At 41.1% G+C, this 18,245-nt stretch overlaps 1 protein-coding gene across 1 annotated transcript in view; it reads right to left on the reverse strand.

The window, feature by feature from the left end:
- The window catches only part of dcaf5 (ddb1 and cul4 associated factor 5), a 96,215-nt gene that overhangs the window by 64,222 nt on the left and 13,748 nt on the right, over positions 1 to 18,245 (reverse strand). Inside the window, exon 2 of the mRNA XM_067991306.1 lies at positions 9,484 to 9,627. Coding sequence (XP_067847407.1) covers positions 9,484 to 9,627 — 144 coding nt within the window. The remainder of the gene's footprint in view (positions 1 to 9,483; positions 9,628 to 18,245) is intronic.

Consider the following 18,245-nt stretch of genomic DNA (forward strand, 5'->3'; position numbering starts at 1 on the left):
CCTTCAAAACAAGTTTTTTCTAAAAGGTTGGACTTAAAAACATTATACAAGAGCACTGCTTTGTCAATACAACTACAAGGTTACAAAGATCTCATAACCAACTCTGAGGTGTTAGTATATACATAACATTGAAATGGTGAAAAGTTTTACAAATATAGCAGCTGTTGCAAACACTGAAACAGAGTACTGCACATTACCGTAAAACATTAAGGAACTGAAAGCATAATCCTTGACACAAAATGGTGTCGCCTATATCATATTTCTTTGGTGGTTTTCATAAACAATGAATGATGAACATGGACCAATATTGTACACGTTATGACCTATTAATTGCCTCATCAAAACCCTGAATAGTCATGAAAACAAAAGCAAAATACTGCAGATGCTGAAAATCTGAAATAAAATTAGAAAATGCTGGAAACACTCAGCAGGTCAGGCAGCACCTAAGGAGAGAGACAAAAACAGCTGAGTGTTTCCGGCATTTTCTGCTTTTATTCTATAATAATCATGCTGCTTTTTGTCCACAAAAAAAAATCCAATCACTAAAATAACTTTTTATTACAACAGTAACCCGTAAAATACACCTTCTGGTTTGTGGCTTTAGTTACCTTCGATAAGTTCAACTTTACCACCATTAGTGCGCTGGGTCACTTCAAGCTCAATTAAATTTTGTGTTTGATCATCTGGGTGTTTAGCACATGTGGAAGAGTATCGTAATGCCTATGAGTCTCCAAACCAAGCTACTGAGAAATTCACAAAGTTTCTGTTTGACCGATGGAGTAAATATACTCCAAGTCAGAATACCACCTTCCCCACTTACCCAAGCTGAGAAAACTTGGTGTAGGTTGGCAAGTGTCGAGACTTTGGGATGCCCATTTGGGTGCAGGAGCACTACTGGAGTTTAAACAGCTGAAGCCACATAGCTTATCACAACCCAAATTCACCCTTCATCTGGTTGAATATATGCTTCATAATCTTACTATTATGGCTTACCTTTAACTTAGGTTTACCTTTTCTACACTGTTTATAGAAGTGTGTATATGTAAATTCTGTAACAGTCACAAAAAATTACTGGTATAACTGGCCTAAGCACCTATCTATTGTATTTTAAATTTGTTACATGGGGAAAGTGTTTCACGCTATATACCTGTTACTTCTTTAGGTGGCACTGTGATAGATATCTTCAACGTTAAAGGTGTCATGCAGTGTAATACACAATGGCTGCTACTTTATAGTTATGGTATACTACTTGGCCTTCGGGCTCCCTGAAATAGCTCACAATGCTTTGAAATTTTTTTTCAGCTGCCTTTTGGCGCCCTCAATAATTGAAATTTCTAATGTCCAAAATAACGGTTTAAACAAACTACAAAAATGCAATAACTACATATTTCACAATAACATGCTAACATTTAACCACTGAATTGTCTTTTGTAACTTTTAATGCCTTGATTAAAGTTCTTAATTGAAATCTCAGACTCTCCTAAACCCTGGGCTTAGACTGATATTTTTGTCCAGATTCTGTGAGCTGAATTTGGATTGTGCAGTCTAAGCATACGTGGTGTGCCTTTTTCCCAGGATGCATCAGTACTGTTCAGTCAACTATTTTTCTTTAGCACTTTCTACCTGGTATCTTTTCTTTAAAGAATTTTGAAAAATCAAGGGGACAAAATTCAAAATCTTCCTTGAGGTAAGATTTATACTGAATGCTTTTTATATTTAAAAAAAGAGGCTGAGTGCATGACATTTCATGTGTCAAAAGTGATATACCGTTACGTGATAGTGTTTGTGACATATTATGCGGCATAACATTATGTAATAGGAACACCTTCAGAAAAATAAGAAGCACAGGAGAAAAATGTGAAAAATTGATCATACTGTTACATTACAAATTATATACCATTAACACAGCGTTACATGAACAGGTGTAGAATATGCTACATTATTGAATTGCATAGTGATGTAATCTGAAAGTGGATCATTCATAAACATCATCATGGTGATGTATAGTAACCTCCCTCCCACCTGAATATCCAAACTCATGGCCCAAAATGCTAATCAAAAATCTTGACTATAATTACATGGAGTTGCCTTATGGTCAGTTTTGAGGGAAGCAGCTCTTGGGCAAGTCACTGCTTGGGAACGCAGCCCTTAACCAAATGTCAATGAGTGCACCTGGCCGTAAAGCTTAGCAGATTGGTTAAATCATTGCCGTGAATCGTTATTTATACTGACCACCTATTTGTTTTCTGTTTAGCTTCAGTTGATACTCCCTGGAAAGGTACAATACTCACAACTGTCCCATTGTTCAAAGAAAGTTTAAAAGTTGTCTTACACACATCAAGTCATGCTCCCATTGTTGATATTTTTCAATCCCTCAAAGTTATGGTGCTAAAATGGTGACTAAATCTAAAATTTCCTAGTGAACAACTACAAACTATTTTTCAATATATTTCAGTATCAAAAATCTTATTGCTCTTTTGTCAATATTACTGCACATCAAGTATCTGAGAACGTGTACCCAACTGGCATTCACACACAGTACTCAAAAGACTAAAGGGATATTGTATTACACAAACAAACAGGAGTGTTTTCAAACCTAATCTCTCAGATCAGTTGGCTATAAGCTGTTCGAGTTTTGTTCGAGCTGTATGAACGTCATCTGAACCCCTTCATTAGATTGCTGTCTTACAACTACTCCCACTTAACCATTATTCTTAATTTTAAATCACATTATTTGAGATATATTTTTCTTCAAAATCTAACATTGTACTGCAGAATGGCATAAGCTCCTAACAGCGCTCATCCTGCTCTTCTATTGCAAGCTTCTGAGTACACTGACATCTGATGGGCCACAGTACCAATGCTAACTAGCCATCTCCATTTAACATAGGAAATTTTTGAAGTAACAATGAAGCACTATCATTTCTTTTGAAGAAAACAAAAAGCAGTCAGAATCCAAGGTAACCAGTGTTATCTAACGTTAGCCACTATCCACTTCTGGCTAATTGGGAATCCAGATGTGGCTAATTGCATTTCTGATTAGTAAATAAAAAATGAGCAATAGACACAGTCATTGGGCATGCGATTTCAACACTCATATTCGCACAACGTATGCATGTCTACTTTAACCTTTTTGTGTGTTTGTTGATAAAATTGCAAGACGAAAAGCAGAGTGTATGAGTGTTTTTTGACCATTGAGAGTGCTTTACTTCCTTGGTTACTGAATGGTGGCAGATGTTTGTTAAATAAATATACACATGAAGTACATTTATCTGTATTATGAGTGCAGGTAAGGCATTTTCTACTAAAATTAGTACATGTGCCATAGTTACATTGTGGCTAGTTAGCAATTTCTATTGGACAACACTGGTATAAACACAATACAACTTTGGTAAGAGTAGGCCAAGGGACGGACGGATGCACACCGTACCTACTTGGTTTATTGTCTGTAAATGATTGCTAATTTGTATCCCTTATAATGACGCTCACAAGGCAATGAAGACACGTAAAAAGACATTTCCAAAAGCTCTTGACTTTTGTTTTGATACATGTGCAGACTATATATTGTGGAAATTTGAGCTCTCAACAGGTACTACTTCTCTGGCCTACAGCAAGAGGCTCCTGTTCTGTACAACTGACAAACAACATTCAGATTGACCATAAATCTCAGGTTATAATCTACTATAAACTAAGTTTAAGAAGTAAATTGATCAAAAGCGAACACAGCAAATTGTACTAGATTACAGCAAATCAATAATTGATTTCGTACCAGTACTTCACAGTTATCAGTGTTTCAAAAATATAAATAAATGTTTCAAAACTTTGATAATTCTCATAATGTGGGATACATGTCTATGAGGAAACCCTTAAATGTGAAATTAAATATTCATGGAATATTCACATTCATATTCCATGAGCTCCATCTTTCTCAACTGCCTGGAGAAGAAGAAATTCACTAAGAAACCTTGATATGATTTAATAGAGTTGAGTGGAAAGTTGTGTGTGAAAGGCAAAACACATAGCCCAGAACTCCCCATTGTCAAAGCTAAATCCACTCAGTTCAGTGTATCATTAACTTGATGTACAAACATAAATGTTATAGCAGAATTTCACTGCATTATTCACAATCCACATAAGAGGAGCAGGTGTAGGTAAATTATCTAGGGAAAATATAAAATTGGATTCTGTCACTGGTATAAATGCTCTCAACTGTCCGTTTCAAAACTAGATTCCAGTTAATAAACCTGAAGTGATGGACTTTTGTTTTCCAACTTATATGGGATGGGGACTACTAGCACCTTAAACAGTTTTAAAATCAGATCGCCATTTTAACAAACAAAAAACAAGCCCAGTTGACATTTTCTTTAAAAAGGTCTTTGTTTTAAATTTATCATGCCTGTAAAGAAGTGGTGGAGCAGATGGTTGTGAAAAAAAAATCACTGCAGGAAGCATGGGCAACTTTTTTCTGTCTCCTGTTCATGCTGCAACCCCAAAGTATAAGGTAATTTGCTCAGTCCAAATTACTGTGCTCTAATGTTGTAATAATGTACTTAGAAAAGAACTTCACAACAACAAACCATTACCAATTGACCCTTTTGAGTCAGTAAGGCAGCTTGACTAAAAAAGTATTTGACTTGTTCATGCTGCAATCTGATCCCTTAAGACAGACTCAGTAATTGATCTTACTGTCTGACATTTCTTGGACTGCTTCATTTTATTCTTTGGGGCAACTGCATGAACCTAGCTGCCCATGCTTTTGCTTATCTTACTCTACCAGGCAATGGCTTCATAGTGTCATAGTAGGTACAGCACAGGAGGCCATTCAGCCCATTGTGCCTGCACTTTGAAAGAGCTATCCAATTAGTCCCATTCCCCTGCTCTTTCCCCATAGCCCTGTAAATGTTTTCCCTTCAAGTATTTATCCAATTCCCTTTTGAAAGTTACTATTGAATCTGCTTCCACCACCCTTTCAGGCAACGCATTCCAGATGATTGCAACTCGCTGCGTAAAAAAATGTTTCCTCATGTCGCCTTTGGCTCTTTTGCCAATCACATTAAATCTGTGTCCTCTGGTTACCGACCCTTCTGGCAGTGGAAACAGTTTCTTCCTATTTACTGTTTCAAAACCATTCATGATTTCGAACACCTCTATCAAATCTCCCCTTAACCTTCTCTGTTCTAAGGAGAACAACCCCAGCTTCTTCAGTCTCTCCACATAACTGAAGTCCCTCATCCCTGGTACCATTCTAGTAAATCTCTTCTGCACCCTCTAAGGCCTTGACATACTTCCTAAAGCGTGGTGCCCAGAATTGAACACAATTCTCCAGCTGAGGCCCAACCAGTGTTTTATAAAGGTTTACCATAACTTCCTTGCTTTTGTACTCTACACCTTTATTAATAAAGCCCAGGATCCCATATTATTTTTTTTTTTTTAAAAACAGCCTTCTCAACTTGTCCTGCCACCTTCAAGATTTGTGCGCCCCCAGGTCTCTTTGATCCTGCACCCCCTTAAAAATTGTACCATTTAGTTTATGTTGCCTCTCCTCATTCTTCCTTCCAAAATGCATCACTTCACACTTCTCTGCGTTAAATTTCATCTGCCACGTGTCTGCCCATTTCACCAGTCTGTCTACGTCCTCCTGAAGTCTGTTACTATCCTCCACATTCTTTACTAAATTTCTGAGTTTTGTGCCATCTGCAAACTTTGAAATTATACCCAAGTCCAGGTCATTAAAATATATCAAAAAGAGCAGTGGTCCTAATACTGACCCCTGGGGAACACCACAGTATACTTCCCTCCAGTCTAAAAAACAACCATTCACCACTACTCTCTGTTTTCTGTCCCCTAGCCAATTTTGTATCCATGCTTCCACTGTCCTTTTAATTCAATGGGCTTTAATTTTGCTAATAAGTCTATTATGTGGAACTTTATCAAATGCCTTTTGAAGTCCATATACACATCAACCGCACTACCCTCATCAACCCTCTCCATTACTTCATCAAGAACTCAATTAAGTTAGTCAAACATGATTTTCTTTTAACAAATCAATGCTGACTTTCATTTATTAGCCTATACTTTTCTAAGTGCCAATTAATTTTGTCCCAGATCATTGTCTCAAAGTTTCTCCACCACTGACGTTAGGCTGACTGGCCTGTAATTACCGGGTCTATCCCTCTCCCTTTTTTTGAACAGGGATGTAACATTTGCAATCCTCCAGTCTTCAGCCACCATCCCCATATCAAAAGAAGATTGGAAGATTGTGGGCAGAGCCTCAGCAATTTCCACCCTTACTTCCCTCAGTAATCTCAGATGCATCCCATCTGGACTGGGTGATTCATTTAGTGCCTCAGCTATGTCCTCTGCCTCCACAAGAAGATCTTTTTTGTCCCTAATCAGTCCCACACTTTTTGACTACCGTTTTACTATTTATTTGTTTTTTTAAAAAAACTTTTGGGTTCCCTTTTATGTTAGCCACTAATCTATTCTCATACTCTCTCTTTGCCCCTCCTATTCCCTTTTTTAGATTGCCTCTGTATTTTCTGTATTCAGCCTGGTTCTCTACTGTATTATGAACCTTACATTTGTCATAAAACTCCTTTTTCTGTTTCATTTTAATCTCGATACCTTTAGTCATCCAGGGAGCTCTAGCTTTGGATACCCTTCATTTCCCTCTCATAGGGATGTGCCAACTCTCTACCCGAACCAACTCCTCCTTGAAGGCCTCCCAATGTTCAATTACTGTTTTGCTTACCAATTTTTGATTCCAATCCACCTGGGCAAGATCCCTTTTTAACTCACTGAAATTTACCCTCCTGCAGTTAAGCATTTTCACATTTGATTATTCCTTGTCCTTTTCCATAACTGTTCTAAACCTAATGATATTATGATCACTGTTCCCCAAATGCTCCCCCACTGAAACATGCTCCATCTGCCCCACTTCATTCCCCAGAACTACTTCCAGCACTGTTTCCTTCCTTGATGGGCTGGAAACACACTGTTCCAGAAAAGTTCTCGAACACATTTCAGGAATTCATCCCCCTCTTTGCCCTGTTACTGTCCCAGTCTTTACTGGGATAATTTAAGTCCCCCATTATCACTACTCTACAGTTTTTGCATCTTGCTGTAATTTGCCTGCAAATGTTCTCCTCTATCTCCTTCTCACTATTCGGTGGCCTATAGTATAAACTCAGTACCATAATAGCTCCTCTATTGTTCCTTAATTCTAACTAAATAGATTATGTCTTTGACCCTAAAACTACATCATCCCTTTCCATGGATGATCCTACCATTCCATAAAATGAAAGAATGTGGGTAGATGCCTACAACTGCCAAAGTGATAGTGTCCCAATTTTTTTGTATCTCTGCAACGGAAGGGTGGAATGTGGGAGGGAAGAAAAACACACAAGCACACAGTTACCTTACACCGCTCTTCATACCTCCTACAGCGAGATTGGCAGGCTCAGCACCAAAATACCTGCCTGCTCTGTTGGTTGTGAAATAATGATCATCATAGGAAAGGAAAGGAGGAAAATCTAATTAATTATAAAACTATTCTATTAAGAAATTGGAGGACAAAATAAAGCTAATACTCTTGTGGAACTGTAACTACTAGTTGTGCAGATTATCTCTTTAATCTGCACAGCACATGCTTGACCTAAAACCAAGGGAAAAAACAAGTTTGACGTAAAAAAAGCAAAAAAAACAGCAATGGAAAAACTAACACATCCAGAAACTATAATTATGTTAGCCCTGGCAAGTAATGACCACTCAAAACTGAGCTATACTCTTTGCAATTGTTGAACTAATGAAAGATTTCAGCTGACATGCTGTTTATCAGTGACCTAATTGAGTTCACTCTTGGCTGTGGTTTTGCAGACATTCATTGGGCACTCTCAGATTTACTAAATATAAACCAAAGGCCGCTTACTCAGATTTCTTTAAAACAAATGTCCATACAAGAAAAGCCATGGAATTTTTAATTATAAAAACTGAATAAAATTCAAGTAATACAAAAATCTGAAAAGCAATATATTAGCAGCTAGAATTTTTTTTAAAAATGCTAATAGATTTCCTGTGGCCTTATTTAAAATGAATCAGAGGATTAGCCATTTCCTAACAATAGTGGCGTTTATACCGTGTTGGGGATAACATCAGGGCCACTGATTTACAGTAAATTAATAAGTCAAATTCTATTTTTATTAAATGGTATTTTGTGATTTCTACTGGTGCTTTGGTGATTTGTAAATTTACAACTCATTATAAATGTGAAAATTGTAAATTAGTAGTCTATATATTCATTTACCCATTTATTTAATTTTATCCCTTACCATTTTGAGAACACACAGCAATATAGCATGCAAGTACCACCAGTTGGAGGTAGGTATTTGATATTAAGCAGTACTGATCAGGGCTAATGGGGATTAGCTGGTCCGAGGGTTTGTAGGAACTATTGGGGCTCCTGGAGTTTGAAAACATGGGCGGTTCTTTGATTTGGCATCACTGTAGCAAGGGGGAATCCGGGGCTTGGCAGAACTGTAGATAGCAAACCTGAGGTTTGAAATATGAGGGCTTTATATGCTTTGTTAACCAGAACTGAATGTAGCACTTCACATGCTGTCAGACCTGAGCACTATATAGCTTCCACCTCAGATTTATAGTACACTGATTTGAAAATAAAGCTGAGGATTCTGTTTCCTGAATATACACTGTCCATCCCTGGAATTTATTGGTATTGATATTGAGCTCGGTCTAGGACCTCGATGAAAGTTATTTGATTCAGGGTTTGCTCTGCAGAAGACCTCCCCAATCCCAAATTATGGCAACAATAAAAAAGTTAAGAATTTGGTTTAATAACTTGTAACCTGTCACAAGTCACAAGTGATTGATAGATTTTTGAACTCTAAAGGGAATCAAGGGATATGGGGATCAGGCAGGAAAGTGGAGTTGAAGTTCAAGATCAGCCATGATCTGATTGAATGGCGGAGTGGGTTCGAGGAGCCATATGGCCTACTCCTTCTTCCATTTCTTATGTATTCACAAGTAGGGGTTCAATATGTAATCTAAACTGCAGTTTGCTTATGTTGCTGCCTAGTTAGCCCAGCATTCAGCATCTTGCTTAATGCAGGTCAGTTGGATGTTTTGCTAAATGAGCTCCCCTCCCCCACTTTGGAAAAATTCAAGGAATCATTTCATTAGCCTATATCTAGAGTATCCAAGAGAAAAAAACAAGCACACACCCACATTGAACAGCCCCCCTGAATGATTTCAAACCAGATTATGCACAACTGTTCGCAGAAAGCAAGAACTGTTGGACATCAATTTTCATATATCGTTAGTTAAGCACTCGCAATGCCATTTAAAAAAAAATCACAGTAATATGTAAATTATAATATTTAGCAAAGCCATATGATACCATTTGGAGTTCAAAAAAAAATCAATATTTAAGTGATGCAATCTTAATTTTGTATGAGCAAGGTTTCTTACCTCCAGAAAAGAGATGGGTATTTGTGCTGTCAAATGCTAAACAGAAGATGTTGGATAGATGTTCGCCTTTCAGTTGGATAGGCTTAGCTTTTGAATGAATAGCCTTATCAATATGCCACAATAAGACACGGCGATCATCCCCACCTGTCATAAACAAATTTGCAAGTTACTCTTTAGTCTGACAACTGTACAAGTCTTTTTGATCACATTAAAATGGACAGCTGACAAACCTACTCACACAAAGTCACTAGAAAGAATGAAAGACTTGCATTGATATAGCGCCTTTCATGACCTCAGGGTGTCCCAAAGCATTTTAAAGTACTTTTGAAGTGCAGTCACTGATGCAATGTAGGCTTTGTGACTAGGTGTTAAGAGCTCAGTAGTAGCGCTCTCGCCTCTGAGTCAGCAGGTTCTGGGTTCAAGTCCCACTCCAGAGACTTGAACACAATACCTAGGCTGACACTCCAATGCAATACTGAGGGAGCGCTGCACTGTCTTTCAGTTGAGAAGTTAAACCGAGGCCCTGTCTGCCCTCTCAGATAGACTTAAAAGATCCCATGGCATTATTTCAAAGAGGAGAAGGGGAGCTACCCCCACCAATGTCCTGGTCAATATTTATCCTTCAACCAACATCACTAAATCAGTGACGTTGGTCTCATTGCTGTTTGCAAACTAGCTGCCACGTTTCCTACATTAAAACAATGACTACACTTCTAAAATACTTAATTGACTCTAAAATGTTTTGGGACCTCCTGAGGTTGCGAAACGTGCTATATAAATGCAAGTTCTTTTTAGTTAAATATTCCACTGACACAGAAGATCTTTTGGGAATTTCATTAGTTTCCATTTTTCTCCCTGATCTAAAGGTCCACTGCATCTACTCTAAACATGGCATAATTTATGATTCCATTTTAAAAAAATTATATACTGATAAAACACAGTATTTTCATCATTTTGCATTTCTCAGCTGATTTGTAAATTGTCATAACTCATTCATAAATTGTTACAATGCCTATTGTAACTTTTGAAATTGCAAACTGCAAAAAAATGACTCACAAAATTCATGCAGTTACCCCTTCTACCCCCGACACATTGCTGACTTGCACATTTGTAGATTCACGCAAGGCAAGCTGCCAATCTCAACGAGGTGGCTAACAGTGAAGAAATCAAGCTGCCATGCTGCATTCCAAGGAGGGCAAGGGGAAAGGTAGTTTCACACAATGCAAGTCCGAAATTTAAAATAGCCAGGAAGAAAGTGTAAAACTAAAACTTGAATCCATCAAGATTTAAAATATAAAAAAAGGATCCACCCATCTCATAGTGCAATACTGAGGGAGTGCTGCACCATCAGATATACCATCTTTCGGATGAAATATTAAACCAAGGCTTCATCTGCCTGCTCAAGTGGATGTAAAACATCCATGGCACTATTCAAAAAGGAGCAGGGGAGTTCTCCCACTGTCTTGGCAAACATTCCTCCCTCAACCAACACCAAGAACAGATTATCTGGTAGCTTATTTCATTGCTGTTTGTGGGACATTGTGTGCAAATTGACTGCTGTGTTTCTCAACATTACAACATTGGCTACACTGCACAATACTTAACTGGCTGTAAGGCAGTAAATGGTGCTATGTAAATGCAAGTTCTTTATCTTTCATACACAGACCCTCCAAAACAGCTGTACACAAAGTATATACAAACATATGAAAAGGTGGACGAGAAAAGACCATCAGGCCTACCCCAACCAGGTAATGGTGCAACCTTGCACACCATTCACTAACCCCTGGGAGAGGTAAAGAGAAAAAAAAAAATCTGTAACCAGCTCAAGAAATATTTTGGGAGATTCCTCTACATAACTAGCTAGCAATTTAGTCCCGAGAACTGGAGATCTCCTCTTCTCTCAGGAACTGTCAGTTCCCTTTTAAAGTAGATTCCCTTTTAAATAGAAGCAAATGGGTATGATCTAATTGCCATTACGGAGACGTGGCTGAAGGGGCACCAAGGCTGGGAACTGATTATTCAAGAATATTTGACATTTAGGAAGATCAGGCAAAAAGGAAAAGGAGGTGGGGTAGCACTGTTAATAAAGGATGAGATCAGTACAACAGTGAGAAAGGATCTTGGCTCAGAAGATCAAGATGTAGAATCAGTTTGGGTGGAGCTAAGAAACAGCAAGGCACGGAAAACATTGGTGGGAGTTGTTTATATGCCACCAAACAGTAGTGGTAATGTACGGCATGGTATAAAGCAGGAAATTAGAAGTGCATGTAACAAGGGTAATACAGTAACAATGGGGGACTTTAATCTACATATAGATTGGGCAAACCAAATTAGCACTAATACTGTGGAGGACGAATTCCTGGAATGTATACAAGATGGTTTTCTAGATCAGTATGTTGAGGAACCAACTAGGGAAGAGGCTATTTTAGATCTAGTATTGTGCAATGAGAAAGGGTTAATTAATCTTGTTGTAAAGGAGCCCTGAGGGAAGAGTGACCATAATATGACAGAATTCTTCATTAAGTTTGAAAGTGATGTAGTTCAATCCAAAACTAGGGTCTTAAATCTAAACAAAGGAAACTACGAAGCCATGAGGCGCAAGTTGGCTGTGGTTGATTGGGGAACTACATTAAATGGTATGACGGTAGACAGGCAATGGCTAGCATTTAAAGAATTAATACATAATTTGCAACAAATATATATTCCTTTAAAGGCACAAAAAAACCAGGAAAAGTGGTCCAACCATGGCTATCAAGAGAAATTAAAGATAGTATTAAATCAAAGGAAGAGGCATATAAAGTTGCCAGAAAAAGCAGTAAGCCTGAGGATTGGGAGCATTTTAGAATTCAGCAAAGGAGGACCAAGAAATTGATAAAGAAAGGGAAAATAGAATATGAGAGTAAACTAGCAAGAAACATAAAAACGGACTGTAAAAGCTTCTATAGGTATGTAAAAAGGAAAAGACTGGCGAAGGCAAATGTGGATCCCTTACAGAGAGATGGGAGAATTTATAATGGGGAAGAAGGAAATGGTAGAGAAATTAAACAAATACTTTGTGTCTGTCTTCATGGGAGAAGATACAAAAAACCTCCCAGAAATACTAGAGAACCAAGGGTCTGGCGAGAATAAGGAACTGAAAGAAATTATTAGTAAAAAAAATAGTACGAGAGAAATTAATGGGACTGAAAGTTGATAAATCCCAAGGACCTGATGATCTACATCCCAGGGTTTTGAAAGAGGTGGCTATAGAAATAGTGGATGCATTGGTTCTCATCATCCAAAATTCTACAGATTCTGGAATGGTTCCTACAGATTGGAGGATAGCAAATGTAACTCCATTATTTATGAAAGGAGGGAGAGAGAAAACAGGGAACTACAGACCTGTTAGCCTGATATCAGTAGGAGGGAAAATGCTACAATCTATTATAAAGGATGTGACAACAGGACACTTAGAAAATAACAATAGGATTTGGCAGAGTTAACATGGATTTATGAACGGGAAATCATGTTTGACAAACCTATTGGAGTTCTTTGAGGATGTAACTAATAGAATAGATATGGGGGAACCAGTGGATGTGGTGTATTTGGATTTTCAGAAGGCTTTCGATAAGTCCCACACAGGAGGTTGGTGAACAAAGTTAGAGAACATGGAATTGGCACGGTAATATACTGGCATGGATTGAAAATTGGTTAACAGACAGAACACAGAGAGTAGGAATAAACAGGTCTTTTTCAGATTGGCAAACTGTGTCTAGTGGGGTACCACAGGGATTAGTGCTTGGGCGCCAGCTATTCACAATCTACATCAATGATTTGGATGAGGGGACCAAATGTAATATTTTCCAAGTTTGCAGATGACACAAAACTAGGTGGGAATGTGAGTTGAGAGGAAGATGCAAAGAGGCTTCAAGGGATATAGATAGGCTAAGTGAGTGGGCAAGAACATGGCAGATGGAATATAATGTGGAAAAATGTGAAGTTATCCACTTTGGTAGGAAAAACAGAAATGCAGAGTATTTATAAAATGGTGACAGATTGGGAAATGTTGATGTTCAAAGGGACCTGGGTGTCCTTGTACATGAGTCACTGAAAGCTGACATGCAGGTGCAGCAAGCAATTAGGAAGGCAAATGGTATGTTGGCCTTTAATACAAGAGGATTTGATGTCTTACTGCAATTATATAGGACTTTGGTGAGACTACACCTGGAGGATTGTGCACAATTTTGGTCTCCAGACTGATTCCTGGGATGGCAGGATTGTCATATGAGGAGAGATTGAGTAGACTCAGCCTGTATTCTCTAAAGTTTAGAAGAATAAGAGGTGATCTCATTGAGACATACAAAATTCTTACAGGGCTCGACAGGATAGATGAAGGGAGGATGTTTCCCCTGGCTGGGGAGTCTAGAACCAGAGGTCACAGACTCAGAATAAGGGGTAAGCCATTTCGGACTGAGATGAGGAGAAACTTCTGCACCCAGAGGGTGGTGAATCTTTGGAATTCTCCATCACGGAGGGCTGTGGAGGCTCAGTCATTGAGTATATTCAAAACAGAGACTGATAGATTTCTAGATATTAAAGGCATCAAGGGATATGGGGATAGTGCAGGAAAATAGTGTTGAGGTAGAAGTTCGGCCATGATCTTGTTGAATGGCGGAGCAGGCTCGAGGGGTCGAATGGCCTACTCCTGTTCCTATTTCTTATGTTCCTATCTTCTAAAGGAATTTTTAAAAATGATTCGTTCATGGGATGTGGGTGTCGCTGGCGAGGCCGGCATTTATTGCCCATCCCTAATTGCTCTTGAGAAAGTGGTGGTGAGCTGCCTTCTTGAACCGCTGTAGTCCATGTGGTGAAGGTTCTCCCACAGTGCTGTTAGGAAGGGAGTTCCAGCGACGATGAAGGAACGGCGATATATTTCCAAGTCGGGATGATGTGTGACTTGAAGGGGAACGTGCAGGTGGTGTTGTTCCCATGTACCTCCTGCTCGTGTCCTTCTAAGTGGTAGAGGTCGCGGGTTTGGGAGGTGCTGTCGAAGAAGCCTTGGCGAGTTGCTGCAGTGCATCCTGTGGATGATACACACTGCAGCCACTGTGCGCCGGTGGTGAAGGGAATGAATGTTTAGGATGGTGGATGGGGTGCCAATCAAGCTGGCTGCTTTGTCCTGGATGGTGTCGAGCTCCTTGAGTGTTGTTGGAGCTGCACTCATCCAAGCAAGTGGAGAGTATTCCATCACACTCCTGACTTGTGCCTTGTAGATGGTGGAAAGGCTTTGGGGAGTCAGGAGGTGAGTCACTCGCCGCAGAATACCCAGCCTCTGACCTGCCCTTGCAGCCACAGTATTTATATGGCTGGTCCAGTTAAGATTCTGGTCAATGGTGACCCCCAGGATGTTGATGGTGGGGGATTTGGCGATGGTAATGCCGTTGAATGTCATGGGGAGGTGGTTAGCCTCTCTCTTGTTGGAGATGGTCATTGCCTTGCACTTGTCTGGCGCGAATATTACTTGCCACTTATCAGCCCAAACCTGGATGTTGTCCAGGTCTTGCTGCATGCGGGCTCGGACTGCTTCATTATTTGAGAGATTGCGAATGGAACTGAACACTGTACAATCATCAGCCAACATCCCCATTTGTGACCTTATGATGGAGGGAAGGTCATTGATGAAGCAGCTGAAGATGGTTGGGCCTAGGACACTGCAGCAATGTCCTGGGGCTGAGATGATTGGCCTCCAACAACCACTACCATCTTCCTTTGTCCTAGCTATGACTCCAGCCACTGGAGAGTTTTCCCCCTGATTCCCATTGACTTCAATTTTACTATGATGTGGAGATGCCGGTGATGGACTGGGGTTGACAATTGTAAACAATTTTACAACACCAAGTTATAGTCCAACAAATTTATTTTAAATTCCACAAGCTTTCGGAGGCTTCCTCCTTCGTCAGGTGAACGGTGTAGAAATGAGATTTTCGAATCCTTCGCATTTTAAAATCACAGAACAATGCCTGGTGATTACTGCCCGTTGCCAAGGCAATCACAGTGAGCAGACAGAAAGGTGTCACCTAAAAAGGCCACCGAATATACAAACCCCCAAAAAAAGAGAGAGAGAGAGAGAGAGAGAAGGAAGACAGTCAATGACCCATTATATTAAAAACAGATAACATTTGTTCGCTGGTGGGGTTACGTGTAGTGTGATATGAACCCAAGATCCCGGTTGAGGCCGTCCTCATGGGTGCGGAACTTGGCTATCAATTTCTGCTCAACGATTTTGCGTTGTCGTGTGTCTCGAAGGCCGCCTTGGAGTATGCTTACCCGAAGGTCGGTGGCTGAAGGCGGCCTTCGAGACACACGACAACGCAAAATGGTTGAGCAGAAATTGATAGCACTACAGCCGGGATGTTGTCGGGGCCCATAGCGTTTGCTGCGTCCAGTGCACTCAGCCATTTCTTGATATCATGTGGAGTGAATCGAATTGGCTGAAGACTGGCTTCTGTGATGGTGGGGATATCGGGAGGAGGCCAAGATGGATCATCCACTCTGCAATTCTGGCTGAAGATGGTTGCAAACGCTTCAGCATTGTCTTTTGCACTCACATGCTGGACTCTGCCATCATTGAGGATGGGGATGTTTGCAAAGCCTCCTCCTCCCGTTAGTTGTTTAATTGTCTACCACCATTCACGACTGGATGTGGCAGGACTGCAGAGCTTTGATCTGATCCGTTGGTTGTGGAATCGCTTAGTCTGTCTATAGCATGTTGCTTCCGCTGTTTAGCATGCATGTAGTCCTGACTTGTAGCTTCACCAGGTTGTCCCCTCATTTTCAGGTACGCCTGGTGCTGCTCCTGGCATGCTCTTCTCCACTCCTCATTGAACCAGGGTTGATCCCCTGGCTTGTTGGCAATGGTAGAGTGAGGAATATGCTGGGCCATGAGGTTACAGATTGTGGTGGAATACAATTCTGCTGCTGCTGATGGCCCACAGCGGCTCATGGATGCCCAGTTTTGAGCTGCTAGATCTGTTCTGAATCTATCCCATTTAGCACGGTGGTAGTGCCACACAACACGTTGAATGCTGTCCTCAGTGCGAAGACGGGACTTTGTCTCCACGAAGACTGTGCGGTGGTCGCTCCTACTGATACTGTTATGGACAGATGCATTTGCGACAGTTAGATTGGTGAGGACGAGGTCAAGTAAGTTTTCCCCTCGTGTTGGTTCGCTCACCACCTGCCACAGGCCCAGTCTGGCAGCTATGTTTTTCAGGACTCGGCCAGCTCAGTCAGTAGTGGTGCTACTGAGCCAATCTTGGTGATGGACATTGAAGTCCCCCACCCACAGTACATTCTGTGCCCTTGCTACCCTCAGTGCTTCCTCCAAGTGGTGCTCAACATGGAGGAGGACTGATTCATCAGCTGAGGGAGGGCAGTAGGTGGTAATCAGTAGGACGTTTCCTTGCCCATATTTGTCCTGATGCCATGAGATTTAATGGGGTCCAGAGTCAATGTTGAGGACTCCCAGGGCCACTCCCTCCTGACTGTATATCACTGTACCGCCACCTTTGGTCGGTCTGTCCTCCAAGCTTGCATTTCTTCAAAGCAAACAACCATAACTACCAATCGAACAAACCCTGACACTCTTGCCAAGCAAAAAAATCAAGCTGCCGCAGGTAGCCATAAGAGAAGGGGGAGGAGCCGGAAGTAAAAGCAGGGGGGGGAAGGGGCCAAGGGCGGTGAGCAGAAGCAAAGCGAGAAGCCGAAGCGGGGGAGATAGGGCAAAGCAAGTGGGAAGGAAGCAGCAGAAGTAGCTTGGGTGGGGGAATGTGGAGGCCGCACTCCTCCAGCTGACGGGAGTTTGGTGAGAGTTTTTAAATCAGAAACTTAACAAAAATTAGAGCACATGGAATTGAAGGCAATTGCCCTCCACACCTGTCTCCAAACCTGGACATCAGTTCCTCTGTGCTTCAAGTAGGTTCCACCATATCTATTCCAACCATATCCCACCACAGGACCTCTGTTTATTGCCAGGACATAGCCTAATCTTGATCTGTAACCACGCCTATGTAACTTGAGTTTCCGTGTCCATTCGCATGCACGTTTTGGCTGCCGTTCCGGACCCAAGCCCATCGCTTCTATTTCCACTTTTCTCTTTACCCTTCCTAGGCCCCTCTCTCCTGTTGTCCTGCCTCCTTTCATTTTTCCCTTCTCGAGTACTCTGCCCCCCAAATCCCTACCCCAACCCTTCAGCACTCCTCGACCTTCCTACTCTCCAGCCACCATCCCAGGCTTGAACTCCATCTTAGATGAACCTACAGCTGCCTCCCTTGGCATTCTCCGAAGGGCCCATTGAGGCATTCGTCGTTGCCTCCTTACGAGCAGCAACCCCAACTGCCCCATCCTATTCTCTCACTGACTATCCCGCCCAGTGTGCCCAATGGGGGCTAAACTTGCCAATCTCCTTCACATCCCACTCACCGCTCACAGCGCTGACTCTGTGGACTCAGCCAGATCAGCTATCACCACATCTCCCTCCAGAGTGTCCGTTCACTTGTCAACAAGGCCTTTGCCATCCATGGGCTTATTGTGGATGACTGGATCAACATCATGGCCTTGACGGAAACCTGGCTGACGGGTGATGACACCTTCCCCCTTAACGAAGCCTCCCCACCTGGCTATATCTTCCACCACTTGCCCCACCCAGACTGCCTCGGTGGTGGTGGTGTGGCCCAGCTCTCATCACCAAATCACACCTTGGTCACTCCCCACTTCCTTCCGTG

This window comes from Heptranchias perlo, chromosome 10, assembly GCF_035084215.1.
Source record: "Heptranchias perlo isolate sHepPer1 chromosome 10, sHepPer1.hap1, whole genome shotgun sequence".
NCBI classification, from domain to species: Eukaryota; Metazoa; Chordata; class Chondrichthyes; order Hexanchiformes; family Hexanchidae; genus Heptranchias; species Heptranchias perlo.